The 27,821-nt window shown below is 49.8% G+C and overlaps 2 protein-coding genes and 2 non-coding genes across 11 annotated transcripts in view; 2 read left to right on the top strand and 2 right to left on the bottom strand.

Annotated features, from left to right (window-relative positions):
* SRCAP (Snf2 related CREBBP activator protein) overlaps positions 1-26,858 on the bottom strand; it is a 41,507-nt gene extending 14,649 nt beyond the window's left edge. The window contains exons 1-25 of one of the 8 annotated variants that reach the window (XM_031002631.3): positions 26,725-26,858; positions 25,208-25,281; positions 24,303-24,565; positions 20,879-21,130; positions 17,810-17,995; positions 17,456-17,596; positions 15,438-15,660; positions 15,045-15,322; positions 14,326-14,419; positions 14,085-14,174; positions 13,429-13,602; positions 13,016-13,338; positions 12,734-12,911; positions 12,356-12,492; positions 11,794-11,963; positions 11,460-11,652; positions 8,959-9,095; positions 8,682-8,868; positions 4,814-4,983; positions 4,167-4,432; positions 3,669-3,956; positions 2,859-3,023; positions 2,397-2,582; positions 1,916-2,182; positions 63-1,561 (exon numbers count right to left, since the gene is read on the bottom strand). In XM_031002631.3, coding sequence (XP_030858491.1) covers positions 63-1,561; positions 1,916-2,182; positions 2,397-2,582; positions 2,859-3,023; positions 3,669-3,956; positions 4,167-4,432; positions 4,814-4,983; positions 8,682-8,868; positions 8,959-9,095; positions 11,460-11,652; positions 11,794-11,963; positions 12,356-12,492; positions 12,734-12,911; positions 13,016-13,338; positions 13,429-13,602; positions 14,085-14,174; positions 14,326-14,419; positions 15,045-15,322; positions 15,438-15,660; positions 17,456-17,596; positions 17,810-17,995; positions 20,879-21,130; positions 24,303-24,356 — 5,658 coding nt within the window. In that variant the 5' untranslated portion in view covers positions 24,357-24,565; positions 25,208-25,281; positions 26,725-26,858. The other 7 variants (XM_031002632.3, XM_055365923.2, XM_063700155.1 and 4 more) reach the window with 7 other exon arrangements.
* LOC115931136 (small nucleolar RNA SNORA30/SNORA37 family) lies at positions 14,508-14,636 on the bottom strand. The gene has a single exon (XR_004067688.1). It is a non-coding gene; the product is annotated as a small nucleolar RNA SNORA30/SNORA37 family (small nucleolar RNA).
* Positions 23,743-23,844, top strand: LOC115931198 (U6 spliceosomal RNA). The gene has a single exon (XR_004067738.1). It is a non-coding gene; the product is annotated as a U6 spliceosomal RNA (small nuclear RNA).
* Positions 26,859-26,877: 19 nt separating the features above from the next.
* LOC101144936 (uncharacterized) lies at positions 26,878-27,479 on the top strand. Its single transcript, XM_004057514.4, has 2 exons — positions 26,878-27,050; positions 27,255-27,479. The coding sequence occupies exons 1-2, from the start codon at positions 26,878-26,880 to the stop codon at positions 27,427-27,429; spliced, it is 348 nt and encodes a 115-aa protein (XP_004057562.1). The 3' UTR covers positions 27,430-27,479.
* Positions 27,480-27,821: the final 342 nt, after the last annotated feature.

Genomic DNA, 27,821 nt, shown 5'->3' with positions numbered 1-27,821 from the left:
CACCCTACCAACACTCCAAAGAAACTCAACTTCCTGTTCCCTCTTGAGGAAGTAAAACTTACCAGATAAAAAGGGGAACGAGGTGGTGGGGGGGGCTGGCGTCGAGGCCGGGGGCCACCAAACGAGGTAGCAGTGGAGGGAGGGCTGGGGGGACCAGAGCGCAATGTCAGTGTGTCAGGCTCGTCCTTGGAAACAGGCAGCCGGGATACCATGGTGACAGGCAAGGGAGCGGCACCAGATGCCGAAACCACAAGGGAAGATGCCTGGGAAGCTGGGGACTGTGTGGAGGCTGGGGCCAGCGCCAAGGTCTGAGCTGCGGCCGGGCCCAGGGTAGGAACTGGGGCAGGGCTCAAGGTCAGTGTCTGCACTGAAGCTGGGGCCAGGAGTGAAGCAGATGACGATGCTGGAGCCAAAGTCAGCGTGTGAGCTGGGGCTGGGCCCACTGGAGAAGCTGGAGCCAGAGGGGGTGCTGGAGCCAGAGACAGCGTCTGAGTTGGACCCAGTGGTGGTCCTGGTGCCAAAGACAGTGTCTGGGCTGGAGTTGGTACCAGGGATGATGCTGGAGTTAATGACAATGTCTGAGTTGGAAAGGGTCCCTGGGGGTTCCCCGTTCCCAAAGAGAGTGTCTGAGATGGAGATGAGCCTCCAAGAGTGGGTGCTAAAGCTGGGGCTAGGGCCAGTGTCTGCGTAGAAGCCGGGCTCGGGAGAGGTGACGGAACCGGGGCTGGTAGCATAGTTTGAGTTGATGATGGAGCCAACACAGGGGTTGGAGCTGGTACCGGTGAAGCTGAGGCTAAAGAGGTTCCTGGAGTAGACGATGGAGCCATAACTGGAACCGGAGTCTGTGATGAAGCCAGGACAGGAGCAGCACCTGGCGATGGTGCCAGGACCGGAAGAGGAGCCAGAGGAGGAGCTGGAGAAGGAGCCAGAATTGCTGTCTGTGGAGCCGCCATAGGAGCCAGAGGGGTGGCTAGAGCCTGAGATGCAGAAGATGCTGGAGCCAGAAGGGAAGCCTGAGCTGGAGCTGGATTTGGTGCTGACGGAAAAGGACTGGCCAGAGCCGAAGCTGGCACCAGGACAGGTGAGCATGCTGGGGCCACGGTTGAGTTCAACCCTGGAACATGTGAAGAGGTGGGAGCCAACAACAGAGGGTGACCAGGCGTCTGAGATGAAGACAGGGATGGAGCTGTGGCCAAACCTAGAGTCAAGGCTGATGCTGACGGGGAAGCACCAGATGGTGCCAAGGAGGGAGGTCCAGGAGCCGCTGGGACAACAGGTGCCAATGGTGGAGTCACACTGGTCAACAGAGCTGGGCCCGAAGCGGAAACAGGCAAGGGGGCTGAGATGGGGATGGTGAGTGGAGCCGAGGCTGGGGCAGGAAGTGTGGTGGGGACAGAGATGGGGAGTGAAGATGACAATGGAACTGAGACTGTAGAGGACACAGGACTAGCAAGGGGAGAGGAGTTGGGAATTGGCATTGGAGAAGAGGCTGGCCCAGGGAGTGAGGATGGCACGTGGAGAGGAGAAGAGATGGTCAAGGGGGCAGCTCCGGGGGCTGAAGCTGTGGAGAGAGAGGATGAGTTAGCCCCAGAATTCTTTTCCTGACCCTTTCTACTCCCTGTCCCACCTTTCCCATACCCCCAAGCTTCCCATTTCCCAGAAGGCATTCACTCCCACAACATGAAGTCAAACATCCAAGTAATCTGACAACTTTAGATTTTCTTCCCCTCCAAGATTCCAGCAAATATATCTTGAAATTAGGTCAGGGCTCAGGCAGCCCAGTTCTGGGGCCCACTACAAATCAAGGCAGTACGCTGATATGAAAAAACCTGTACTAAAACTAAGAAACCTTGAGGCGACCCCATCTCGTCTCCATTCCTGGCAAGGATTTCTGGCCTCAGCCACCTGGACTCACCACTGACTTCAGGTGAAGGACTGTGGACCAGCTTGAGAAGAGGCCTCACCAGAGTGGGTGTGGGCATGGGGGCTCGAGCAGTACCCAGAGTAGGTGTGGGTAGCCGGCCAGGGGTTAACGTGGGGCGTGGATTCAACACAGCTGGAAGCCCAGAGCTCGGAGGCCGGGGTGCTGGGGCCAATGGAGGAACAGGAGTCAGTCCATCCCGAGGGGCTTGTCTCACTACAATCTTCACCACGCCTGTATTATTCACCATGGTTGGTGGCACTGCAAGAGGAAGCTACACTGAGAGGAAGGTAGAAAAGAAACAAAAGACCCAAAGAATGGAAGAAGTCCAGGGGCAGGAGAAGGTGGCAGACAGGTATCATAGATATTCGCAAGGGAAAACAACACTGAGGGAAGGCTGGACAGACAGTAGCCCAGCGCATGCCTGGAAGGACCAAGGCCAGCAAGGGCTAAGTAGGAAGGCCAGGAGCCTCACCCTGGTTAGCAGCAAGCGGAAGGCTGAGGCCAGTAGGGGCAGGGGTGGTGCTGGGGGTCGAAGAAGGCAGCACAGAGACAGGGGTAGGGCCAGGGGTCGGGGCCACGGCCTGGATGAGGGCCACATGGGCAGGCTGGCTGATGAGATGGTGCTGCCCCCCTGCTGACACGAGGTGCACCACATTCCCTGGGTTAAGGGAAGAGAGAAAGAGAGAGAGAAGCAGCTATCAGCCTGAGGAGGGCAGAGGCAAGGCAAGAAGAGAAGAAAAGAACAGAGAGGGAATACATTCACTAGAATGACCTCTTCCCTATCTTTATCCAAGATCCCTCCAACCATGCCTGTTGGCCCCACCCACCAAAAGCTTGGGAAAGAAACATAAAGGCTGACATTCAAAAAAGTCACAAAAACAAAGAGACAGGGAAGAGGAGGAAAAAGGCAGGACAGGGGGTGGGTTTTACCTACTTTGCAGCGGGCGGGGCTGCCCCACAGCAAGCTGGCGCACCTGGGCACCAGTCAAAGTCAGCTTGTTGCCCTGGATTTGGAAGGTGAGAGGTTTGCTTCCCCCTGCATTAGCCACTGGACGTTGTGCCAGTGAGGCTAACTGCCCGATGCTGACCACTTCGCCTGCTAAAAACAGAGAAGGCCTTATTGTACACAAGGCTCATCCTGCTCAACACCACTTCACAGACCCCATGAAGCACACCTCTCCCCTGAGTGTCCAGTTCAAACAACTAAGCCCTTCCCACAATTTACCATGTCCCAACAAACTCAGCCTCCACCTACAGCCTTTGAGCTTTTCATGTGCTACTCCTTCCAATCCCATTTGCTCAGCAATCTCTTTTATATCCTCTAACATGGCCTGCCACCAGACTGAGCTAATCACCACCATCTGCTCTACACTGCCCTTTTACCCCAATACTTTTCTACTGCTAGGCTTACCACTATTTATTCATCTATGTGTCATCTCCCTATGTCAATTTCTTAAGGGCTCTTAATTATGATCTGACAATGTCTGGCATAATGCCTAACATACGTTAGCTGCCTCAATTTTTTTTGACACAGGGTCTTGCTCATGATTGCAGTGGTGTAACCATGGCTCACTGCAGCTCCAAACTCCTGGCTCAAGCAATCCTCCCACCTTGGCCTCCCAAAGCACCGGGATTATAGGCATGAGCCATCATGCCTGACCCAGCTGCCTAAAATTTGATGCTGTCATGGTCCTGAGCTTTCCTCCCATCTCAAGTCCCTCACCACAGAGCCCTGGGAACTTACAGGGCAGGCGAGCCTGCATATCGGGAGATAGAATGAGGCGCTGTGGTGCAGGAGTCGGAGCTGGCACTGCTGTGGTGGTAGCAGTTGCCATGGTGGTAGAAGTGGTGGTGGCAGCAGCAGGAGGGAAGGTGTAGCCTGGCGGCACTGTCAGGGGCTTCAACAGGCTAGAGGAGCCTGGAGGTGGGGCTGGGCTCAGGCGAACTGGGGCAGGTGGTGTTGGCTTTAGGGACAAGGTTGGCGTGGGAGGCCGTGAGGTCCCACTCAGGACCCCCAGGGGGGATGGCAACACTGCAGACACAAAGCAAACACCTGTCAGATATACCCTGACTAAAGCCTTAGCCTGGTGCCAGAAGCCTCCATACTCCCTTCCAACCCATCAAATACTAGACCCCTGTCCCCAGCCCAGCTCCTCAAACCCTTTAATTTCACTACTTCTTCCTCAGTCTGAACAACCTTTCTGAAGCACCACGCATCATCCTTGGCTCCCTTTCAACTCACCCTGGGGGAGAGAACCACTGCTGGGCTGCAGTGGAGGCAAGAGGACAGGGCCAGGAGGCCGAGATGCAGGAATAAGCGGGGGCCCGGCAGGTGAGGCTGAAACCATCAGTGGTGCTGGCAGCACTTGGGGGACTGGGCCAGGGGTGGGCTGGGCTGAGAGCTCAGGACCTGGAGGAGGTCGAACTGGGACAGGGCCCAGGGGCGCCCGTGGGTTGTTCACCACCACCACTGTCCGGCCTTCTTGCTTAGGTACTGGCTGCAGCATCCTGTGAGAAAAAATTAAGAGAGTGGGTAGGGAGAGAAGGAGAATAAGGGGTAGCAATATCAAAGAAAAGAAGAAAATGAAACAGAGAGACAGATTATAAAAGCAAAGAAAAGGAAAGAGACCCAAAGGAGAACAAGGAATAGGAATTTAAGACAATCAGAAAGCACCGAAGAGAGAGAAAGGGAGAAAAAGTGACTAACACAGAAGCCCATCCCAGTACCCTCTTCTAGTTATTCTCTCCCCGATTCCCTCCACGTCTGCACCCATCCCATATAAATATTCCAGCCTTGCATCCAACTCTTTTCTTCCCACCCCAGGCCCCTCTGGGCAGCTTTCAGCCACTTATTCTAGGAACCATCCCCTCATTCCTTAGTCCTTGTACCTGTTGACCTTCATCTTGACTGGCTTGGGCCGGGGTGGGGGGTCAGGAGCAGTAGCCACTTCTAACAGTACCCGGCGAGAGAGGCGGTGCCGGGGCAGAAATGTGTCTGCCTCATATCGAGAGACACGACCTTCCAGGCCAATAAGGTCAAATCGACCCATGTCTATCCGCTGCCACAAGAAAGAAAGCACAGTCATAAAGAAGAACAAAATCACATCCTTTGCAACGCAGATGTAGCTGGAGACCATTATCCTTAAGTGAATTAACACAGAAATAGAAAACCAAATACCACATGTACTCACTCACAAGTGGGAGCTAAACATTGGGTATGCATGGACATGAAGATGAGAACAATACACGCCAGAAACGACTGTGGCGGGGAAGGGGCTGAAAAACTACCAGTTGAGTACCATGCTCACAACCTGAGTAACAGGATCAACCGTACGCCAAACCTCAGCATCATGCAATATACCCCATTTAAGAAACCTGCACATGTACACCCTTACTCCAAAATAAAAGGCTAGGCGCAGTGGCTCAAACCTGTAATCCCAGCTCTCTGGGAGGCCAAGATTGGGGAACTGTGTGACCCCAGGAATTTGAGATCACCCTAGGCAACATAGTAAGACCCCGTCTCTACAGAAAATACAAAAATTAGCCAGGCATGTTAGCATGCACCCGTAGTCCCAGCTACTCAGGAGGCTCAGGCGGGAGGACTGCTTGAGCCCAGGAAGCTGAGGCTGCAGTCAGCTATGATCATGCCAATGCACCCCAGCCTGGGCCATAGAACAAGACCCTGCCTCAAAATTAAAAAAAAAAAGGCCGGGTGCGGTGGCTCACGCCTGTAATCCCAGCACTTCTGGAGGCTGAGGCGGGTGGATCACGAGGTCAGGAGTTCAAGACCAGCCTGGCCAAGATAGTGAAACCCCATCTCTACTAAAAATACAAAACATTAGCCAGGCGTGGTGGCACGTGCCTGTAATCCCAGCTACTCAGGAGGCTGAGATGGAGAATTGCTTAAACCTGGAGGGGCGGAGCTTGCAGTGAGCCAAGATCGTGCCACTGCACTCCAGCCTGGGTGACAGAGTGAGACTCCATCTCAAAAAAAAAATAAAATAAATAAAAATAAATAAATAATAGGCGGGGCACCATGGCTTATGCCTGAAATCCTACTACCTTGGGAGGCCAAGGTGGGCAGATCACTTGAGGCCAGGAGTTCGAGACCAGCCTGGCCAACATGGTGAAACCCCATCTCTACTAAAAATACAACCAGCATGGTTCTGCACACCTGTAGTCCCAGCTGCTCAGGAAGCTGAAGCACAAGAATCGAGAATCGCTTGAACCCAAGACGCAGAGGTTGCAATGCGCTGAGACTGCACCATTGTACTCCAGCCTGGGTGACAGAGTAAGACTCTGTCTCAAAAAAAAAAAAAAAAGTAGTAATAACAACACAATGCAGTGTCAAAGATGCCAATTTTACAATGATTTATTGGACATGATGCCAAAAGCACAGCCAACAAAAGAAAAAAATTGATAAATTGGACTACATCAAAATTTAAAACTGGGGGCCAGGTGCAGTGGCTCACGCCTGTAATCCCAGCACATTAGGAGGCCAAGGCAGGCAGATTATCTGAGGTCAGGCGTTCGAGACCAGCTGGGCAACGTGGTGAAACCTCATCTCTACTAAAAATACAAAAATTAGCTGGGAGTGGTGGCACACACCTGTAGTCCCAGTTACTTGGGAGTGAGGCAGGAGAATCACTTGAACCCAGGAGGTGGAGGTTACAGTGAGCTGACATCGCACCACTGCGCTCCAGCCTGAGCGACAGAGTAAGACTCCATCTTAAAAAAAAAAAAAAAAAAAAAAAAAAAAAAAGCCGGGCACAGTGGCTCACACCTGTAATCCCAGCACTTTGGGAGGCTGAGGTGGACAGATCACCTGAGGTCAGGATTTCAAGACCAGCCTGGCCAACATGGCGAAACCCCATCTCTACTAAAAATACAAAAATTAGCTGGGCTTGGTGGCACATGCCCGTAATCCCAGCTACTCGGGAGGCTGAGGCAGAAGAATCACTTGAACCCGGGAGGCAGAGGTTGCAATGAGCTGAGATTGTGCCATTGCACTCTAGCCTGGGCAACAAGAGCAGAACTCTGCCCGCCCCCCTCAAAAAAAAAAAAAAAAAATTAAAACTAGGTGTGGTAGCTCACGCCTATAATCCCAGGGCTTTGGGAGGCCAAAGCGGAAGGATCACTTGAGGCCAGGAGTTCAAGACTAGTCTAGGCAACGTATCAACATTCCATCTCTACAAAAAAATTAAAATAAAAAAATCAGTCAGGCATAGTGGTGCACGCATACAGTTCCAGCTACTCGTCCGGGAGTTTGAAACCAGCCTGAGCGACATGGCAAGACACCATCTCTTCCAGAAAACTAAAAAAAAAAAAAAAATCAGCAGGGCCGGGTGCAGTGGCTCACATCTGTAATCCCAGCACTTTGGGAGGCCAAGGTGGGCAGATCACAAGGTCAAGAGATGAAGACCATCCTGGCAAACATGGTGAAACCCCATCTCTACTAAAAACACAAAAGTTAGCTGGGTGTGGTGGTGCGTGCCTGTATCCCCAGCTACTCGGGAGGCTGTGGAAAATTGCTTGAACTTGGGAGGCAGAGGTTGCAGTAAGCCAAGATGGCACCACTGCACTCCAGCCTGAGGACAGAGCGACACTCCGCCTCAAAAAAAAAAAAAAAAAAAGCCAGGCTTGGTAGCGCATACCCATGGTCCCAGCTAGTCGGAAGGCTGAGGCGGGAGGACTACTTGAGCCCAGGAGTTCAAGGCTGCAGTAAGCTATGATCATACCACTGAACTCTAGCCTGGGTGACAGAGATAGACCTTGTCTCGAAAAAAAAAAACCACCAAAAACAAGTGTTTGTGCATCAAAATACACTATCAACATAGCGAAAAGGCAACTTATGGAATGTGACAAAATATTTGCAAGTCATACATCTGATAATGGGTTAATTTCCAAAGCATAAAATGAAGTCCTACAGCTCAACAACCACCACACAAACACCCAAAATTAACAAATCTTCAAAAGACATTTCTTCAAAAATATAGACAAGTGGCCAATGAGCACATGAAAAGATCCTTGACAGCACTCATCACTAAGGAAATGCAAACCAAAACCACAATGAAATACCAATTCACACTCATTAATATGGGTGTAATTTAAAAAAAAGAAATAACAGGTAATGGCAAGGATGTGGAGAAATTAGAACACTTGTGCCCTGCTAGGGTGGAAATGTAAAACATGCAGCTACTATGGAAAACAGTGGAGGTTTTCCCAACATGCAGAAATAGAATTACCATGCTACAGCAATTTCACTGTTAAGTAAATACCCAAAATAAAAAGCAGAGATATTTGTACACCTATGTTCATAGCCTTATTCACAAGAGACAAAAGGTGGAAAGAATCCAAGTGCCCACTGACAAATAAGTGGATAAACAAAATGTGATGCAGATGCTCCTGGACTTACAATGAGGTTACATTCCAACAAACCCTCAGCAAGTAAAGAATTTAATACCCTTTAATACCCTTGATAAGCCCATCAAAAAGTAAAAAATTGTAAGCTGAATCATTCTAAGTCCAGATGCTCCTCAATTTATGATGGGGTTACATCCTGATAAATTCACAGTGAAGTCAAAAAAATATTAAGTTGAACCATCGTTAAGTCACATGGCTAGAGTACAATAAAACTAAGGGAATGATAGGGGAGTAATGAGGATGCAAAAGTCAGACCCTAGTCTAACGAAAAGAGGTACATGGTTGGGGTAATGCCGATAACCTTTACATTTCATATTAATGGAATAATACTTACCTGGAGGGGATGGACATCCGTGGCCCTTAGCACCAGAGAGGCGGTGCTGAAGCAGATGCCTGGGGTGATGAAAGGGGAGGTAACCGGTCGAGGGTCGAACAGATTTGGATGATTGCAAACTTTTCTCAGCTGCATCAAAATGTTGATGACGCTCATGAAATGGCCTGTGGCTAGTGTCTCCTTAGTTCTGGGGAAAGAGGAAAAATAAATGAGACGTCCTAACAGCCACCTACACTCCAATCTCGAGTCCCAGGGCCCACCCTCCTTTCTCCCTTACGTGGTCTGTGCCATGAAGTCATCATAGAGACAGCGTTGACGCTTGGAGAGCCTGCAGCGGATAACATGCTCGTACTTTTTGGGCATCTGCTTCTCAACATCCACCTTAACTCGGCGCAGTAAAAAAGGCCTCAAAACCTAAAAGCAAATTAAGCTGGAGGCTAAACAGGAGAACTCAGGCACCGAGCCCCAGCCTAAGCCCCTCAGCAAACACTAATGGAGCCATACGGCACACCATATCAGACACCAACCACACAAAGATGAGTCAACTGCAAGCCCTCAAGGGATCTGCTGTCTGCTGAAGGAGACAGACACAAAATGATACCATGACACAGGAAGTGATATAAGGAAGCACTGTGGGCAGACCAACTACGCAGAATAGAAAACTCAAACTAGATTTTGAGGAGTAATTGTTAAGTTTACAAGATGATGCAAATAAATCTAGAAGATGAGGAGAATAAAAACTGTGGCCTTGACAGGAGATAAAACAAAAGGCAAATCTGTAATCTCAGAAGATAAAATCTAATAGGACACAGTCATCAATGTCTACAGTGACATGGAAGAAGCAAAGGAACAGAGATAAATGAAGGAAAAGTAATAGTTAAGGAAGACTTCCTGTTTTCTTTCTTTTTTTTTTTTTGATACAGAGTTGCGCTCTGTCACCCAGGCTGGAGTGCAGTGGCGCGATCTTGGCTCACTGCAAGCTCTGCCTCCCAGGTTCATGCCATTCTCCTGCCTCAGCCTCCCGAGTAGCTGGGACTACAGGCACCCGCCACCACACCCGGCTAATTTTTTGTATTTTTAGTAGAGACGGGGTTTCACCGTTTTAGCCAGGATGGTGTTGATGTCCTGACCTCGTGATCCGCCCGCCTCAGCCTCCCAAAGTGCTGGGATTACAGGCGTGAGCCACCGCGCCCGGCCGACTTCCTGTTTTCTAGCTTAGTTTACCGAATGATAGTGATTGACCAAGATGAAGTAGAAATAACAGGCTATAAGGCCAGAGATGTCTAGCTTAGAACAGTGTTGAGTTCAAGAGGAACTCTCAATTAATGATAGCAAATCAGAAATTTAAATACAGGTCAAGTGATCTAGAAAGTCAAGGAATTTTAGTACAGACTGGAGAGTCTTTATCACATAAGAAATAGTCAAAGCCTTAGGAATGAGTAGGCCTGTGAGATATGTAGACTGAGAAGACAAAAAAAGTAAAGATCAGAATGCCGAAAGATGTTGTGATTTAAAAGTTGGGCGAAAAAGGAAGAGCCAAAGAAGACCAGAGAGAGAAAACACCAACAATATGAAGTTGAAGAAATCCAAGCAGGGACCAATCAGCAGTACCATTCTACTCAAAGACAGTAAGGACAAAAACATCACCATTTAAAAAAAAACAAAAAACAAACAGGCTGGGAACAGTGGCTCACGCCTGTAATCCCAACACTTTGGGAGGCCAAGGGGGGGCAGGGCGGATCACTTAAGGTCAGGAGTTCGAGACCAGCCTGGCCAACATGGTGAAACCCGCCTCTACTAAAAATAACAAACATTAGCTAGGCATCGTAGTGCAGACCGGTAACCCCAGCTACTCAGGAGGCTGAGGCAGGAGAATCGCTTGAACCCGGGAGGTGGAGGTTGCAATGAGCCAGATCACACCACTGCACTCCAGCCTGGGTGACAGAGAGAGACTCTGTCTCAAAAAAAAAAAAAAAAAAAAAAAAAAAGCCCGGCACGGTGGCTCACACCTTTAATTCCAGCATTTTCGGAGGCCGAGGCAGGCAGATCACAAGGTCAGGAGATCGAGACCATCCTGGCTAACACGGTGAAACTCCGACTCTACTAAAAATACAAAAAATTAGCCGGGCGTAGGCCAGGCGCGGTGGCTCATGCCTATAATCCCAGCACTTTGGGAGGCCGAGGCAGGCGGATCATGAGGTCAGGAGATGGAGACCATCCTGGCTAATACGGTGAAACCCCGTCTCTACTAAAAATACAAAAAATCAGCCAGGCATGGTGGTGGGCGCCTTTAGTCCCAGCTACTTGGGAGGCTGAAGCAGGAGAATGGCATGAACCCGGGAGGCAAAGCTTGCAGTGAGCCGAGACCGCGCCACTGCACTCCAGCCTGGGCGACAGAGTGAACTCTGTCTCAAAAAAAAAAAATTAGCCAGGCTTTGTGGCGGGTGCCTGTAGTCCTGGCTACTCGGGAGGCTGAGACAGGAGAATGATGTGAACCCAGAAGGCGGAGTTTGCAGTGAATGGATATTGCAACACTGCACTCCAGCCTGGGCGACAAAGCAAGACTCAGTCTCAAAAAAAAAAAAAAAACAGAATTGATGACTAAGATGAGGTCACTCAATCTGGCAATGGGTTAGTCACTAGAACACTGCAGCTTGACAAAGGAGTTTAGCCTGGCACTGACTTCCCTCTCCCCAAGGGTTTCCTGGGCACTGCCCAGGTGCTCAGGAATGGTTCCTTACCATTCCCAATACCCTGACAAACTGTTGCAGGCCCTACCTTGTGGAGGCGTTTGACTAGACCTTCATTATACTCTTGGCTGCCCTCAATCATGCCAGTTAGGGGATTAGAGAACCACTCCTTGAACTCGCGATGAGACTGGAAGACATGGGGCATCAAAAAGTGCATCAAGGACCACAGCTCCATGAGGCTGTTCTGCAAGGGAGTTCCTGTCAGGAGCAGGCGTCTCTGGCTGCAAAGAGACAGAGAGAATCAGAGAGAGTATGGTCAGCAAGCTCCCAATCTTCTGAGCATTCTGATACATTCCTCAACCCAGGCAGCCCTCCCTTCTAGCCAAGTCAACCCTCCCATGAATCCCCATCTCCATCTCCACCTGTTGAAGTTGAGGAGTGACTGCCAGCGCTGTGACTTGAAGTTCTTGATGTTCTGCGCCTCATCCAGAATGAGATAGCGCCAGTTCTTGCGACGGAAGGCCTGGTGGTCCTGCAGCACCAGCTTGTAAGACGTGATACACACATGAAAGGCATTGGGCTTGGTCCAGCCCTGAGGGATCAAAGACAGAAAGTAGCAGATAGTGGGATGAAAAGAAGAGAGCAAAGGGAAGACATGCTAAACTCCTCAAAGGACAGTAATCAGGTTGGAAGAAAAGAGAAAGTCCCAGCAAAAGAATGGAGCGACAGAAAGAGGAGGGGCCTGGGTGCGGTGGCTCACAGCTATAGTCTCAGTACTTTGGGAGGTTGAGGTAGGAGGATCTCTTGAGCCCAGGTGTTCAAGGTCAGCTTGGGTAACAGAGTGAGACCCCATCTTTATTTTTACAAAAAATTAAAAATTTTTTTTAAAAAAAGAAAGAGGAGAGAAAGGAATTCACCTGAGGAAAGGGCTTAAAAATAAAGGAGGCATCAATGGGAGGAAAGTGACCACATGAAACATCGAACCTGCCGCTTGAGCTTCCTCTCTTTCTGGGCTCCATAGTAAGTGAGGATTTTAAAGCTGGGGCACCAACGTTTCAACTCCATCTCCCAGTTCAACATCACGCTGGTGGGAACAATGATTAAATGGGGACCCCAGTTACCTGTTTGGCAAAAAAAATCAAGAGATGGTAAGGAAATGTAAATTCTGTGGTTCTGATTCCTCAGTTATAACCCTGACCACCCTTTGGCCCTTCCTAGGAATCCTAGCACCTACACTGTCCTCTCTATACAGTTAATGACCAGAGTCAATAAAGCAAAAGTCAATGAAGCTGGAGTCATCACTGAACAAGCTCCCAGGGAGCTAGACTAGGGAGAACAAAAGAAGGGGCCTTGCCTACTTACCTTTCTCACAAGCCAAGTGGGCAAGCAGAGAGATGGTCTGGATGGTCTTCCCAAGCCCCATCTCATCAGCAAGAATGCCATTAAGCTTCTTCTCATACATGGTAACCAGCCAGTCTAGCCCAATGTGCTGGTACTCCCGGAGCTGGCCCCGCAGAAGCAGGGGAATGGGCGTCTTTACCTGTCAGAGAGGAAAAATAGGTAACACAATGGAAATGAGGCATTTGTCGTGGGGACATGAGAAAGTCAAGACATGAGAAAGGAGAGGCCAGAACCTGGGGATACCTGGGTCGTGGCCAGCGTGTAACCCTTGGGCTGGAGACTTTCAGCTGCTGCAGCAATGTCAGTAATTTCTTTCTTTGGACCTAGAGTAGTGGGCCCTGGAGTAGGAGGCCCGCTGCCTGCATCTGCCTCACTCCGCTCTTCATCCCTGGCAAGCAAGTACTCCACCCCAAAATCATCATCTTCCTCCTCCTCATCTGCTTGGCTCTGTGATTGGGCATCCTCAGACTCTTCAGACTCAGATTCCTCTGATGCTGAACTTCCACTTGTTTCTTCCTCCTCTGAATGTTCATCTTCCTCATCCTCACTCCGGTCCTCCACAGAGTCTAAAGCGTAAGACCAAGGCTTACTGCTCACCATACCTGCTCCTCCAATGGCCACCCTCCCCAGCTCCTGCTTCATGACCACATATTCACCTGACTGACTGCTACTATCCTCCTGAGGAGGCTCTTCCGCTTCCACGGGCCCCTCTGGTTCACAGTCAGAGCTATTAGCATCAACCTCATCTTCATCCTCATCTTCACTGCTCCCAGAGCCTGAGGCATAGGCTCCTGCATACTGCTGCAATAGCTCCTCCATGGAAAGCTCACCTGGAAGAGAAATAAAAAGCTTTTGGTTGCTCTGAGGGGAGGGAGAAGGGGAGGTCTGAGTGGTACCAGTTAATTTTACCTAGGTCTCTGTAGATACTGCTAGGCCCAGGTCTGAGGGTAGGCAAAAGAGCTTACTTTCAGCATCAGCTAGCAAAGCCAAGCCCCACAACCTGGGGGAAGTACCATGGGAATTGGGAAGAACATTATCAACCTGGTGAGCCTCTCAAGCTCCAGGTCAAATGCTGTCAGTATCTTCCTACATTAGTTCTTCCCTCCATTTCACTCCCATATCACCATTTAAACTTCTATCATAAGCACTCATCACTTTCTACTTATCATTACTGGTTTACAAGTCTGTCTTAATCATTAGACATGGAATTCCTCCAGGGTGGATACAAAGTGCCTTATTCATCTCTTTATCCTCGGTACTGCACACCGCAGACACCAAGTGGATGCTTAGTAAAATGTCTGGTGAATGTCACCTTCTCGAGCCAACTCGCTCAGCTCCATGGCATGATCCACCTCCCCTTCCAACTGTTCCTCAGCTGCTATAGTATCCTCTTCATCCTCCGCTAGGAAAGAGACAGAAGCAAGATTAATAGGGATAGCGGCTAGAGGCACAGGACACAGTCCAAATGAAACAGATGAGAAAGCCTGAAAGGTTAGGTCCAGACAATTCATTCAAGGGGTAAGGGGCAATAGGACAAATGGAACAGCCCTGACCTTCCTCTTCGTTGGCAGTAAACTCTTCATCATCTTCATCTGGATGCCAAGGCTGTTTGTTGCGCTGTGTGACAGCAGACGGTGGGGGCTTTATCTGTATGGCAAAAGATAAAAAAGGGAAGGGTCTAAGGTTAGAGTAGCAGAAGAATGGCACAAACTTGAAAAAGGTGTCACAGGAGAATCTCTGTCCCATTGAGTGACAGTTGCCACTGGTATAATCCCAGGGCAAGAATACAATCAAGGGTTTTCTCTCAGCACCAGCTACCAAATCCTGGCCCCACTGCCTGGGGAAGGACCTGTGAAAGTGCCATGTAACATATAAAGGCACCCAACACTTCCCCATGCACTTGAGACATATGGAAAAACAGAAAAGACTTAAGGGTACCATGCCAGCTTCCAACCTATAAGCCAATAAGGGAACATTAGGGCATGTTCAGAGAAGTGGCAAGTAACGGTCAGAGCAAGTACTTTTTCAAGACCACACAGCAATTTAAAGAGGAAAGTGCAATACGCTCTTCCACTATAGCGCCAAAACCTGCCAATCACAAAATGCAACTTGCCCCAAACAGATTCTTCCCCAGTCATCCCCAAAGAGCCCAAATGTCCATTACTAGCAGAACTCCTAAAACTCATAACCAACCTCACAGCCCGGAACTCAGACCCTGAACCTCTCCCTCTGTTCCCACTCTGAACCCTCCCTCTGCTCCTTCTGCCTATACCTCCAACACCTGAGGGGGCTCTTCTTCAGCACCTTCTTCAGGCCCATCTCGGGTGTCACTATCATGAGATGAGGGGGTTTGAGAGGGGCTGGAAGGCCCTTCCAACAGCTGAGGGGGAAGGGAACGGAGCAGCTCTTCCAGTGGCAATTCTCCCTCACGGCGAAGCAGCTCAATCTCACGCCTCTGAGCCTCTGCATCGTTGCCTTCCTGTTGTTCTTCAACTTCAATCGTTTCCTCATCATCCTCTTCCTCCTCCTCTTGGGGTTGAAAGTCCCCATCTATAGCAGGAGAACAAGGTCACAAAGTCCACGGGCCCTGCAAGCCACAGGGTGGGTTTTTCAGCTCTGGAAAGGGTACATGAGGAAGAGTAACAGGACCAAAGAGAACACACACCTTCATCATCCAGGCGAGAAGCAGGGGGTGGAGGACTGGAGGCAGCTGACGAAGAGCCTAGGCAAGGGGAAGAGCCTGCTTTGCTGGAGGTTAATGGCTGGTTGAGGCTCTGAGACAGAAGGTCCGAGTACTTTTCAGTTTGCCCCACAATGAAGTCCAAATGCAGGTCCAGGGCTTTTTTGCGCTTTTCCTCAAGCCGGGACTGTTGCTTGAATTGCACCACCTGCCACAGATGTGAAAGGGACTGCTCACCAAGATAACCATTTATTTATGTACTTTTACCCGATGTTCAGGGAGACCTTCTTTAACCAGATCCTGGGCTGGCCTCTTAGGAGAGTAAAACTAAATAACCTTAGGGGCTCACTATGGTCTAAAGGAAGCACAAAGGGAGCATGCAGGAAGAAGAGCCAGCTTCGCCTCAGGTGGAGGGAAGGTTTGCAATCTGAAGCTGGATTTTTTTTTTTTTTTAAAGAGATGAGATCGCACTATGTTGGCCAGACTAGTGTCAAACTCCTGGGCTCAAATGATCCTCCTGCCTCGCCCTCCCACATAGGTGGAACTACAGGCATGCATCACCACACCCAGCCGGAACTGGGTCTCAAAAAATAGGTGGGCCAGGCACAGTGGCTCATGCCTGTATTCTCAGCACTTTGGAAGGCTGAAGTGGGAGGATCACATGAGGTCAGGAGTTCGAGACCAGCCTGACCGACATGGTGAAACCCCCATCTCTATTAAAAATAAAAAATTAGCCAGGCGTGGTGGCGGGCACCTGTAAACTCAGCTACTCTGGAGGCAGAGGCAGGAGAATCGCTTGAACCTGGGAGGCAGAGGTTGCAGTAAGCCCAGATTGCACCACTGCACTCCAGCCTGGGAACAAAGCGAGACTCCGTCTCAAAAACAAAAAAACAGGTAGGTGAAGCCAGGCATAGTGGCTCACACTTTGGGAGGCCAAAGTGAGAGGATCGCTTGAGCCTAGGAATTCAAGATCAGCTTGGTGTGTAACAGCGAGACCTTGTCTCCACAAAAAAATATTTTTAGGCCAGGTGCGGTGGCTCACGTCTATAATCCCAGCACTTTGAGAGGCTGGGGCGAGTGGATAATCTGAGGTCAGGAGTTCAAGACCAGCCTGGCCAACATGGCAAAACCCTGTCTCTACTAAAGATACAAAAATTAGCCAGACATAGTGGCACATGCCTGTAATCCCAGCTACTCCAGAGCCTGAGGCACGAGAATCACTTGAGCCTGGGAGGCAGACGTTGCAGTGAGCCAAGATTGCGCCACTGCCCTAGATGACGGGGTGAGACTCTGTTTCACAAAAAAATTAAAAAAAAAGAAATTAAAAAGAATTTTTTTAATTAGCAAGATGTGGTAGCACGCGCCTGTAGTCCCAGATACTTGGGAGTTCGAGGCAGGAAGATCGCGTGAGCCCAGGAGGTTGAGGATGCAGTGAGCTGTGATCGTACCACTGCACTCCAGCCTAGGAGACACAGCAAGACTCTGTCCAAGACAATTAAAAAATAGGTAGCTGTTCCCTAAGTACACATGAGGAAAAAAGCATTCCCAGCAGCATAAAGTCTATGTGTAAATGGCCAGAGATATACAAAAGAAAGGTGGGTGTGGAGTGGAAGGGAGAAGGAATGAACATGGCAGGAGGCAAGACCGAAAATACAGATGGAAACCGGGTAGTACTTAAGAAATAATTACAACTTACTATACGGGCAGTGGGAACTTTGACGGAATTTAAGCATGTGCTAAGTGGCACAAATACATTTCAGTAAACACATGCTAAATGCCCTGCAAGGGACAGATGGCCTAGAGGTGTCAAGGAGAACTATTAACAATCCCCAAAGGCAGGACCCATATTTTGCCATTATACTTTTTTATCCATACAACATAAACGTCATTAAAGTTGCCTGAAATTATATTTACTCCCTCAAGAAGTTTTGATCATTCCTACTACCACGCCATCTACCAATCTAATCCAAGGCCATTTTCCTTTCCTGATCCCCACTGTCTACCTTCTCCACATTGCTCCAGAACTGCCTGACATCCTTGGCCATTGTGGAAGCAATTCGACGCAGCTTGGCCTGCTCCTCCCTCCGGGCCCGTTCCTCTTTCTGCCGCTGCTCCTCGTGGTGCCGGATCACCATGCGCACCACCTGTGGGAATGAAGACCCAGGGCGAAAACACTCAAAGCCAGACTTCCCCACCCAAAGGCAAAGAAAATAATCAAGGCCAAGAAATCTGGAAAATCAAGAGTTTGCTCTTAATGCCTACACCATTCCGTCTGGTCCCCTTCCAACAAACCCACCCTTCAAGGGAAGGAACAGACCTGAAAAGGAAAAGGAAGGAAGTCCCAGCGGAAGACCTACCTTCCGGGCCACACCCCGTTTCCAACGGCGCTCCTGAGCAAAGTCAGCAGAGAGCCACTGCATCTCTTCGCACAAATAGTCCCAGTGACCTTTGGGGCGAGGGGGCTCTGGCACCTTAGGCAGCCTCTTCAGTGACCAGAAACCCTCCTTCCGCAGCTCAGCAATCCGAGTCTCGATCTCGGCCTCCTAATCAGGGAGAGCCAGATCAATCAACAGTTCTAAACGCACACTCCATCTCACTGCCACGGCTGAATTCCTGAGCACTAAGTGGGCTGAGTGTGTTATGCTTATGTTTAGTCCACATACCAAACCTACAGGCAGGTATCATACTCTCTTCAGAGAAGGGAAAAAAGATCAGGGAGATGAAGAAGGAAAAAAGATCAGGGAGATTAAGTGATTTGCCCAAGATCACACAGCTAGAAAATAATAGAAAATGTGAATCAAAAATAGGTCTGAGGACTCCAGACAGCAAATTTCATGCTCTTTCCATTATCTAACACAATCTCCACACCCCATAGACATAAGAGAGACTTGGGAAATCATATCCCAAGAGGAGCTTCCCAGAGGAGTAGGGAACACATACTTCCCTCTTGATTCTAGATACAAGGGGTCATCATCATTGTAGAATTCTACTTACTCAGAGTATTTTCATGATGCATTAAGCTTAGAAATATGCTATAATGCCCAACTGACACACTGTTGTTTTTAAAAATACTACTTTTGTAAAAATGCATATGTTTATGTAAAAAAATACTGAAATGTTATACATGAAATGTTTAACACTGATTAGGTGTAAAAAAGAGTGGTCATCTTTACTAAAGCTTCTACACTGATTGTCTTTTATTAAAAAAGCATTTAAAATTTTTTTGACAGAGACGACTCAAAAAATTCAGGACAACTGCCTTATTTCTTTTTCTGAATCTCATTCAGAAATCTGAGTGAGATTTTTCTGGGTCTCACTCTGCTGCCTAGGCTCAGGTTATCTTCCCAACTCAGCCTCCCAACTCAGCCTCCCAAGTAGCTGAGACTGACTATAGGCACATGCAACCATGCCCAGCTAATTTTTTTGTATTTTTTGTAGGGACAAGGTTTCACAATGTCAAGGCTGGTCTGGAACTCCTGGGCTCAAGCAATCCGCCTGCCTGGGATTCCCAAAATGCTCAGATTATAGGCAAAAACCACCGCACCCAGCCTCTGTCTTTGTTATTTCTGTCCTCTCCTGATAAAAACTAAATCAGAGAAAATGACAGCCAGAGACCAGACAGGACTAAACAGCCTGACAGTGAAGAAAACATCAAGAAAGACGTGGATATTAGACCAGCTGCTCTCAAACTTGAGGAGGCACCGGAATCATCTGGAGGACTTTTAGAAACAGGCTGTGCTCACACCTGTAATCCCAGCACTTTGGGAGGCCAAGGCGGGTGGATCACAAGGTCAGGAGATCGAGACCATCTTGGCTAAAACGGTGAAACCCCGTGTCTACTAAAAAGACAAAAAATTAGCCAGGCATAGTGGCGGGTGCTTAGTCCCAGCTACTCGGGAGGCTGAGGCAGGAGAATGGCGTGAACCCAGGAGGCGGAGCTTGCAATGAGCCGAGATCATGCCACTGCACTCCAGCCTCGGCGAAAGACTGAGACTCCGTCTCAAGGAAAAAAAAAAAAAAAAAACTCGATTGCGGCCGGGCGCAGTGGCTCACGCCTGTAATCCCAGCACTTTCAGAGGCTGAGGCTGGCAGATCACAAGGTCAAGAGATCAAGACCATCCCGCCAACATGGTGAAACCCCATCTCTACTAAAAATACAAAAAATTCAGCCGGGTGTGATGGCGGGCGCCTGTAGTCCTAGCTACTCAGGAAGCTGAGGCCAGAGAATGGCTGTGAACCCGGGAGGCAGAGCTTGCAGTGAGCCAAGATTGTGCCACTGCACTCCAGCCTGGGCGACAGAGCGAGACTCCATCTCAAAAAAATAAACAAATAAAATAAAAATAAAAATAAAAAATAAAAAGATTGCTGGGCCCTACCCTCATAGTTTCATATGGGTCGGTGGGTGAGAGGTACCAAGAATTTGCATTTTTTTTTTGAGACAGAGTCTCACTGTTACCCAGGCTGGCGTGCAGTCGCATCATCTCAGGTCACTGCAACCTCCGGTTCCCAGTTCAAGCAATTTCCCTGCCTCAGCTTCCTGAGTAGCTAGGACTACAAGCCTGTGCCACCACGCCAGGCTAATTTTTGTATTTTTAGCAGAGATGGGATTTTGCCACGTTGGCCAGGCTGGTCTCGAACTCCTGACCTCAGGTGATCCACCCGCCTCGGCCTCCAAAAGTGCTGGGATTACAGGCATGAGCCACCACGCCCGGCAAAGAATTTGTGTTTCTAGTAAGTTCCCAGGTGATGCTGATGCTGCTGGCCCAGAGACCACACTTACCACTGGATAAATGTAATACAGACTGCACGACAGAAATAAATAGAAACCAGTAAATCTTAAGAGCATCACAGTTTACAAAGTGCTTTTGTGTCTATTTTCTCCTTTTTCTCTTTTTTTTTGAGACAGGATCTTACTCGGTTGCTCAGGCTGGAGTGCAGTGGCATAATCGTGGCTCACTGCAGCCCTGACCTCCTGGGCTCAGGTGATCCTCTCAACTCAGGCTCCTGGGTGGTTGGGACTGCTACAGGCATGTGCGACTATACCCAGCTAATTTTTTGTACTTTTTACAGAGATGGGGTTTTACCACATTGCCCAGTCTGGTCTTGAACTCCTGGGCTCAAGAGATCTGCCTGTCTCAGCCTCCCAAAGTGCTGGGATTACAGGTGTGAGCCACTGGCGTCTGGCCTTGCTCCTATAACTTAAACCTCTTAATAGCCTATAAACTATTATATCATTCCTATTTTATTTACAGCAAGGAAAATGAGACTCAGTATTCAAGCAGTTTGCTCACGATCATATACATTAAGGCAGAACCTATACCCTAAATCCATGACAAAAAAGAAAAGAAACATAAAATACTCAAGAGGACGTGGGAGTTTACCGAAGATAACTCCCAAGAATCTTCATAAGCCTTCCTAATACGTACATGCTTGGCCTGTTCTGCAATTTCGGCATGGCTCTTCTCCCACTTCGGGCCCTTGTTAGCCAGGTCAGCAGCCTGGGATAAGCTGAACCCCTCCAGGGGCACTGTGGCACCATCTGGGGGGCCTGGAGGTCCATCCAGTGAGGAATCTTGAGCTATGTGCTGCGGGGAGATGCCGCCTGCCCCACTAGAGGCTGGGGAACTGGATGAGGCAGGGGACACAGGATTGCTGCCTGTCATGCCGTCCGACACCATCTAGAAAAGAGGAAAATGATGGAGAAAATAAATGCTTCGCACTGTGCTGAGTGTTTTAGATACATTATTTCATCCGATCTTCACAAGAAAAAACTGTGTAGAGTAAGGTATAAACCTTATTTTCATAAACACAAACGTTCGGGATAAAGTTTTTATTTTATTTTTTTGAGATGGAGTCTCGCTCTGTCGCCCAGGCTGGAGTGCAGTGGCGCGATCTCGGCTCACTGCAAGCTCCGCCTCCCGGGTTCACGCCATTCTCCTGCCTCAGCCTCCTGAGCAGCTAGGACTACAGGCGCCCGCCACCATGCCCAGCTAATTTTTTGTATTTTTAGTAGAGACAGGGTTTCACCATGTTAGCCAGGATGGTCTCGATCTCCTGACCTCATGATCCACCCACCTCAGCCTCCCAAAGTGCTGGGATTACAGGCGTGAGCCACCACGCCCAGCCTTGGGATAAAGTTTTAATAAGGGACTCAAGATGGCAGAGCCAAGTTTATAGATGCTTGACATGCAAGAATTATGTCCTGACATTTACACAGTTCCCAAACTTAAGAAAATATATATATATAGGCCGGAGGTGGTGGCTCATGCTTGTGATCCCAGCACTTTGGGAGGCTGAGGTGGGTGGATCACCTGAGGTCAGGAGTTTGAGACCAACCTGGCCAACATGGTGAAACCCCGTCTCTACTGAAAATACAAAAATTAGCTGGGCGTGGTGGCGGGAGCCTGTAATCCCAGCTACTCAGGAGGTTGAGGCACGAGAATCGCTTGAACCTGGGAGGCGTGGGAGGCGGAGGTTGCAGTGAGCCGAGATCGCGCCACTGCATTCCAGCTTGGATGACAGGGTGACTCTGTCTCGGAAAGGAAAAGGAAAAGAAAAAAAAAAAATTTATATATATATATAGCATATGATTTCAAATTCTGATCGTTTCAGAGCCTCAGTGATTTCATGCACATAAACAACTCCCTATTTACCCTCCATTTTCAGAACAAGTGTGGCAAACTCATTTATGCAATAAATGTGAGCTACCACTAAATTCAACAGCCACCAATAAATCCCAGGCCACCTTAACCTCTTCACTGGACAGGCATGGGCTGGAGGCATAGCCAATGTTCTCAAACACCCAACACGTCACTTTACAAGGTACTGCAAAAGCATTAAGAAATGGAAGCTGGGCTCGGTGGACTTTGGGAGGCCGAGGCGGGCGGATCATGTGGTCAGGAGTTCCAGACCAGCCTGACCAACATGGTGAAACCCCGTCTCTACTAAATACAGAAATTAGCCAGGTGTGGTGGTGTGAGCCTGTAATCCCAGCTACTCAGGAGTCTGAGGCAGGAGAATCGCTTGAACCAGGAGGCAGAGGTTGTAGTAAGCCAAGATTGTGCCATTGCACTCAGAAGGAAGGAAGGAGGGAGAGAAAGAAGGAAGGAAGGAGGGAAGGAGGGAGGGAGGGAGGGAAGGGAGGGAGGGAGGGAGGGAAGGGAGGGAAGGGAGGGAGGGAGGGAAGGAGGGTGGAAAACAGGGCTGGGCACGGTGGCTCACACCTGTAATCCTAGCACTTTTGGAGGCTGAGGCGGGTGGATTACCAGAGGTCAGGAGTTTGAGACCAGCCTAACCTACATGGTGAAACCCCATCTCTACTAAAAACACAGAAAATTAGCTGGGCGTGGTGGCGGACGCCTAGCTACTCAAGAGGCTGAGGCAGGAGAATCACTTGAACCCAGGAGGTGGAGGTTGCAGTGAGCCAAGACCACACCACTGCACTCCAGCCTGGGCAACAAAAGCGAAACTCTGGGCCAGGCGCGGTGGTTCACACCTGTCACTCCAGCACTTTTGAGAGGCTGAGGCAGGCGGGGATCACGAGGTCAAAGATGAAGACCATCCTGGCAAACATGGTGAAACCCCGTCTCTACTAAAAACACAAAAATTAGCCAGGCGTGGTGGCGCGCACCTGTAGTCCCAGCTACTCAGGAGGCTGAGGCAGAAGAATTGTTCGAACCCGGGAGGCGGAGGTTGCAGTGAGCCAAGATCACACCACTGCATTTCAGCCTGGTGACGGAGCAAGACTCCATCTTAAAGATAAAAAAAAGAAAGAAAGAAAGAAAGAAATGGAAAACAGGCCAGGCCTGGGGGCTCACACCTGTAATCCCAATACTTTGGGAGGCCAAGGTGGGTGGATCACCTGAGGTCAGGAGTTCAAGACCAGCCTGGCCAACATGGTGGTGAAACCCCATCTCTACAAAAATATAAAAACTAGCCAGGCATGATGGTGGGTGCCTATAATCCCAGCTACTCGCAAGGCTGAGGCAGGAGAACTGTTTGAACTCAGGAGGCGGAGGTTGCAGTGAGCTGAGATCGCGCCATTGCATTCCAGCCTGGCTGACAGAAAGATACTCCATTTCAAAAAAAAAAAGAAAAGAAAAAAATGGAAAACAAAGTCCTACTGAAATGTGGATACTCAGGGAATTCACAAATTCACTCCAGGACATAAGCCTTACACTGAGCCACTCAAATTCCTACCTCGGCTAAATGACAAGACTGTATGTCACAAATTTCCCCAGTTTCTCAGGAAAACTATAAATACCAACTTTACAAACATGAAAAGCTTACTGTACTGCTCACTTTGGTAACACATATACTAAAACTGGGAGGATACAGAAAAGATTAGCATGGCCCCTGTGCAAGGATGACACAATAAAGAAACACTTTTTATAGAAAAATTTAAAAAATTAAAATAGAAAGCTGACTGTACACACACCTAGATGTGTTTAAAAGTCATGCTTTTTTTCCTACCCCACACCCTTCCTTGGTATGAGAAAGGAATGAACACTACACACCATCCATAGGCTTATCCTACTCCAGTACTGACAGAAGTTAAACTATTCTTAAAGCATACGGTATTAGAAGCATGGTGCCACGACCTCCATTTCCAGCCTAGCCTAATTCAACCTTTTTCAGGTAACGAGGCGCTTTTACACTCTTGGAGATAATATTACACTAATGTTAAATGGAATGTGAGTATCCAACAGACCTGACATACTACAGCCCAGCCCCCGAGCACCAAAGATTCTCCAAAACTCTCCACAAATATTCCCCTGCCACATTTCTTCTGCCTCACACTCAACAATCCACAAAGCAGAAGCAGAGAAGGAACTCTTCCCACTTTCAAACCTGTGTCTGTAGGACTGGGAGCTGAGGGTGAGCAGGGGAGGGGCTGCTCTGCATGGTCCCACTCCCAGGCTCCCCCTTGGATGCCTGAAGAATGACTGGGTCGTTATCACCACTGCTGCTGGCCGAGGGGCTGGCGTCCGGCTGCAGGGCATGCTGGGAGCTGGCCTCATTCTGGGCCACCGGCCACCGGGACCCGCCTTCCAGGGCCCGGGGCCCACCAGGGCGTCCCAGCCTCCGCTCAGGTCCACCAGCCTCTGGAGCACCTAAAGTAGGGTTAAAAAAAAAAAAAAAAAAAGACAGAAATGCAGTTAAAGGGGATGAAAAAGTATTTTTAAAAAACCAGCAATAACACTGAATAAAGAGAAACACAGAAATTACAGGTTACATTTCTTGAGCACTTACTATGTATAAGATACTTTTAGTACCTGTTTGATGCGTTCTATAATCCTCACACCTACCTTAAAAACCAAGTGCTTTTCACAGCATAACAAATACTGACTTCCTCCTACACACAACGGATAGAGCCATGCAGAAAGGATTCCCGACCTAAATGGAGCTTACATTCTAATATAATCTGTTTTGTAAGTTACGAAGTTAAGACCTTATGATTTGCGGAAGGTTACACAGTAAAAAAGTGGTAGGAGGGCTTCAATCCACAGTCTGATGCCAAAACCATGGAAAACCTGCTACTCTTCCTGGTAGAGCCAGGTTGACCACGTTTTCCTCATCCCACAGCCTCAGTTCTGTTGTTGTACTATAATCAAACCCTCTATAGAAAAATCACATGCAAACATTCCCATGCTTCTCTAAAGTGAAAATCCCCAATACGGACCTATAATTGCTTTCATTATCTCAAACATTTCTCCTATTAGCATCAGCACACAAAATGGTAGCAGATCCCTCACCTGTGTGAGCTGAGACCACACCCCCTGTGAAAGTCTGCACTTCCACGGTGCCGCCGTACTGAAGGGAATCACACCTGAAACATCCATCAAAGCGTGTTATTTACCCCAGTTTTTTGAGACGTTTAAATATACCCAAATCAATTAAAAGGCTAGAAACAGAAAAACTACAGTAGTAGGAAAACCTCACATTTCAGGGAAATGCAAATCATGTTTTGTGAATTCCGGAGGGACATACGATCCTGCCTGGGGGCAGGAGCAGGAAAGGAATGAAGAAAGAAAGTTCAAAAATTTTAAGTGTAAAGGCTCCAACCACAGAATGGAAGACAAAAAAAAAATACAGCAAAAAAAAAAACTGTCACATCCAGAACCTCAGAAAGGTGCTACCTGCCTGCGGGCCTTTCCAGTGAGGGCTGAACGCAGAAGTGAGAGTGGAACTCCCGGGAAGAGTCAACAAACATGCTGGTCACAGGAAAATCCGCCCATGATTCAGGGCAGGGCGCTGTGTATCCCATACCTGCGCCCTGAGACACTTCCCCAAATACAAGAACCACAGCAAAAGGAGACTCAGGAGCAGTCAAAAGCGAGAGGCCGCACTGCCAAGAACCACGCGCCGGAAACAGGCAGTGTGAACCCGCAGGAGGCCCGGAAATGCTTCCCCAGTGTTTAAGGAAATTCCTAAACCACAGTGCCGGCTTTGATTCACTCCCTACTCCGCCACACGTTCCCAAGACCCGAGCTCACCAGAAGCCAACAAGCCTTAACTCTTGACTTCAGGTTTCGTGACCATCTCCCTAGCCCTCCCGACGGACTGACCTCGCGTGACCCCTGACCTCTGCCCAAGTTGCCACTAGCCATGAGATAGCCCCGCCCCCTCCAGACTCCCACCCCACCCAACGTGCGCGCCGGGCGGGGGAGGGGCCCGCGCGTGCGCGGCTGGAGGCGGAGCGAGCCGGCTGCGCGCACGGCCCGGGGGCTCCCGCCAGAACCCTAGCCCACGCACACAAGGGTCGCGGGGCTGGGAAGCTCGTCATCCAAGCCCGTCAGGGAGCCCCCCCATCACCCGACCGCGAAAGGCTGAGAGAAGGGAGGGTTCGTGCCACCAGGTCCTGGTCCCCCGGCTAGATGTGGTGGGCGCGCGACCCGACTACTCGTCCCACGCCCCCCTTCCTCTTCCCGCGCGACCCTGAGGGGTGACTGGGTTGGTGGGCGGGCAGGAGCGCACCTGGGTCCGTCCTCTCAGGGCTCGCTCGCTCGCTCGCTCAGGCACGCGTGCGCAGAAGGGCGGGAAGGGAGAGGAGACACGCCGGGGCCCAGCGCCGGCCGGCCTGACCCCCTCAGTCTGTCTCTATGGGCGCGCGCCGACAGCCTCGCGCACCGGCCCCGGGGCCCCGGCTGAGGGTGCGCGCGCAGCACCCCGGGAAGGTGGGGGGAGGCGGTGGCGGAAAGATGCGCGCGCAGTCAGCCGTCATGGGAGGGGGAACTGTGGGGCGTTCGCCATCTTGTCTCCCTCTCCTTACCTGCGTCCTCGGGGGCGTGCGCACCACCCCCCCTCCCGCCTAGGAGGGGGGAGGGCCCCCTCTTGGCCACCGCCTTCGCGGCCTTTAAACTCCCCTGGAGACTGCGGCTACTGCCACCGCCTTGCCTCCACTGCCTCTTCTCGCAGCACACAGATGCGGACGGTGGGTGGGAAAAAGGGCAGACGCTACTCCCAGCGAACCGCCGCTGCCGCTCCCGAGGCCTCACCAAAATGGCCGCCGCCGTCTCGGCCGCCACCACCACCACTACCACCACCACTCGCTCGGAATCGCTATCGCCGGCGTGGCCCGTCTTCTCGCGAGAGACAGTAACTGGAGGGTGGGGGAACGGGGAGGCTCGCGTGCTAGCGTAGGGTGCAGCACGGTGCGCAAGGCAGCCTGGGAGGTGTAGTCTCCCGGAGGCTGCGCGCTCGCCCTTCCTCGGAGCGCCTTTACCGTTTGCCCCTAGATCTACCTGGGGCTGCATTGCGGCTGCCAGCTCGGACCACCGCCACCTCCCTTTTTATTTACAGATCACCCAGTAAGCTGCAGCAAGTTAGCAGTGGAACCTGGGCCTCTCGATTCCCATGGCAGCCCACTTCTGTAGCGCTGCTTCGTTTTACGCGAGGATGGTTTCCTGATAGCTTTCAAACACCTTTGCCATCTCTTCGCAAACTTTCTAGATTAAGAATCCCTTTGAGAATCTGATACCTTTACCCCAGAATAGAACAATAAATAACAGCTACCTTCTACTGACACTACTTGGTGCCTTGATTATTTCTTTTAATCCTAACTGCTCCATTTTACAAATGAATTGAGGCTCAGGCGTTAAACACAGTGACAGATCCTGAAGTCAAGATTCCTAGCCAAGCAGTCTAAGCCACAAGAATGCACTCGCTGTCATAAAATTTTACCACCTAAAGCCCCCGCTAAGAGGCCAGGTTAGGAAGCCCTGATGAAGCTCCCCTTCCTCCATTCAGTTTAGCTCTTCCCTGCGAAGAGGATTGTTGGTCCCATTTTACAGATGAAGTTTGGGTTGAAAGAAAAGTGGATGATGCCCATCTTTTCTAGACCCTCCTCCCATCACCCCCAGAAGAGGG

The sequence above is a fragment of the Gorilla gorilla genome, chromosome 18 (genome assembly GCF_029281585.2).
Source record: "Gorilla gorilla gorilla isolate KB3781 chromosome 18, NHGRI_mGorGor1-v2.1_pri, whole genome shotgun sequence".
NCBI lineage: Eukaryota > Metazoa > Chordata > Mammalia > Primates > Hominidae > Gorilla > Gorilla gorilla.
Note: the sequence above shows the minus strand (reverse complement) of the source record. Positions and strands in the feature narration are given on the sequence as shown.

Coding starts and splice junctions, on each gene's coding strand:
- LOC101144936 (XM_004057514.4), top strand. CDS start 26,878: ATGCGGACGGTGGGTGGGAAAAAGGGCAGACGCTACTCCCAGCGAACC. Junction 27,051..27,254: donor CCGTCTTCTCGCGAGAGACA/GTAACTGGAGGG, acceptor TTTTATTTACAG/ATCACCCAGTAAGCTGCAGC.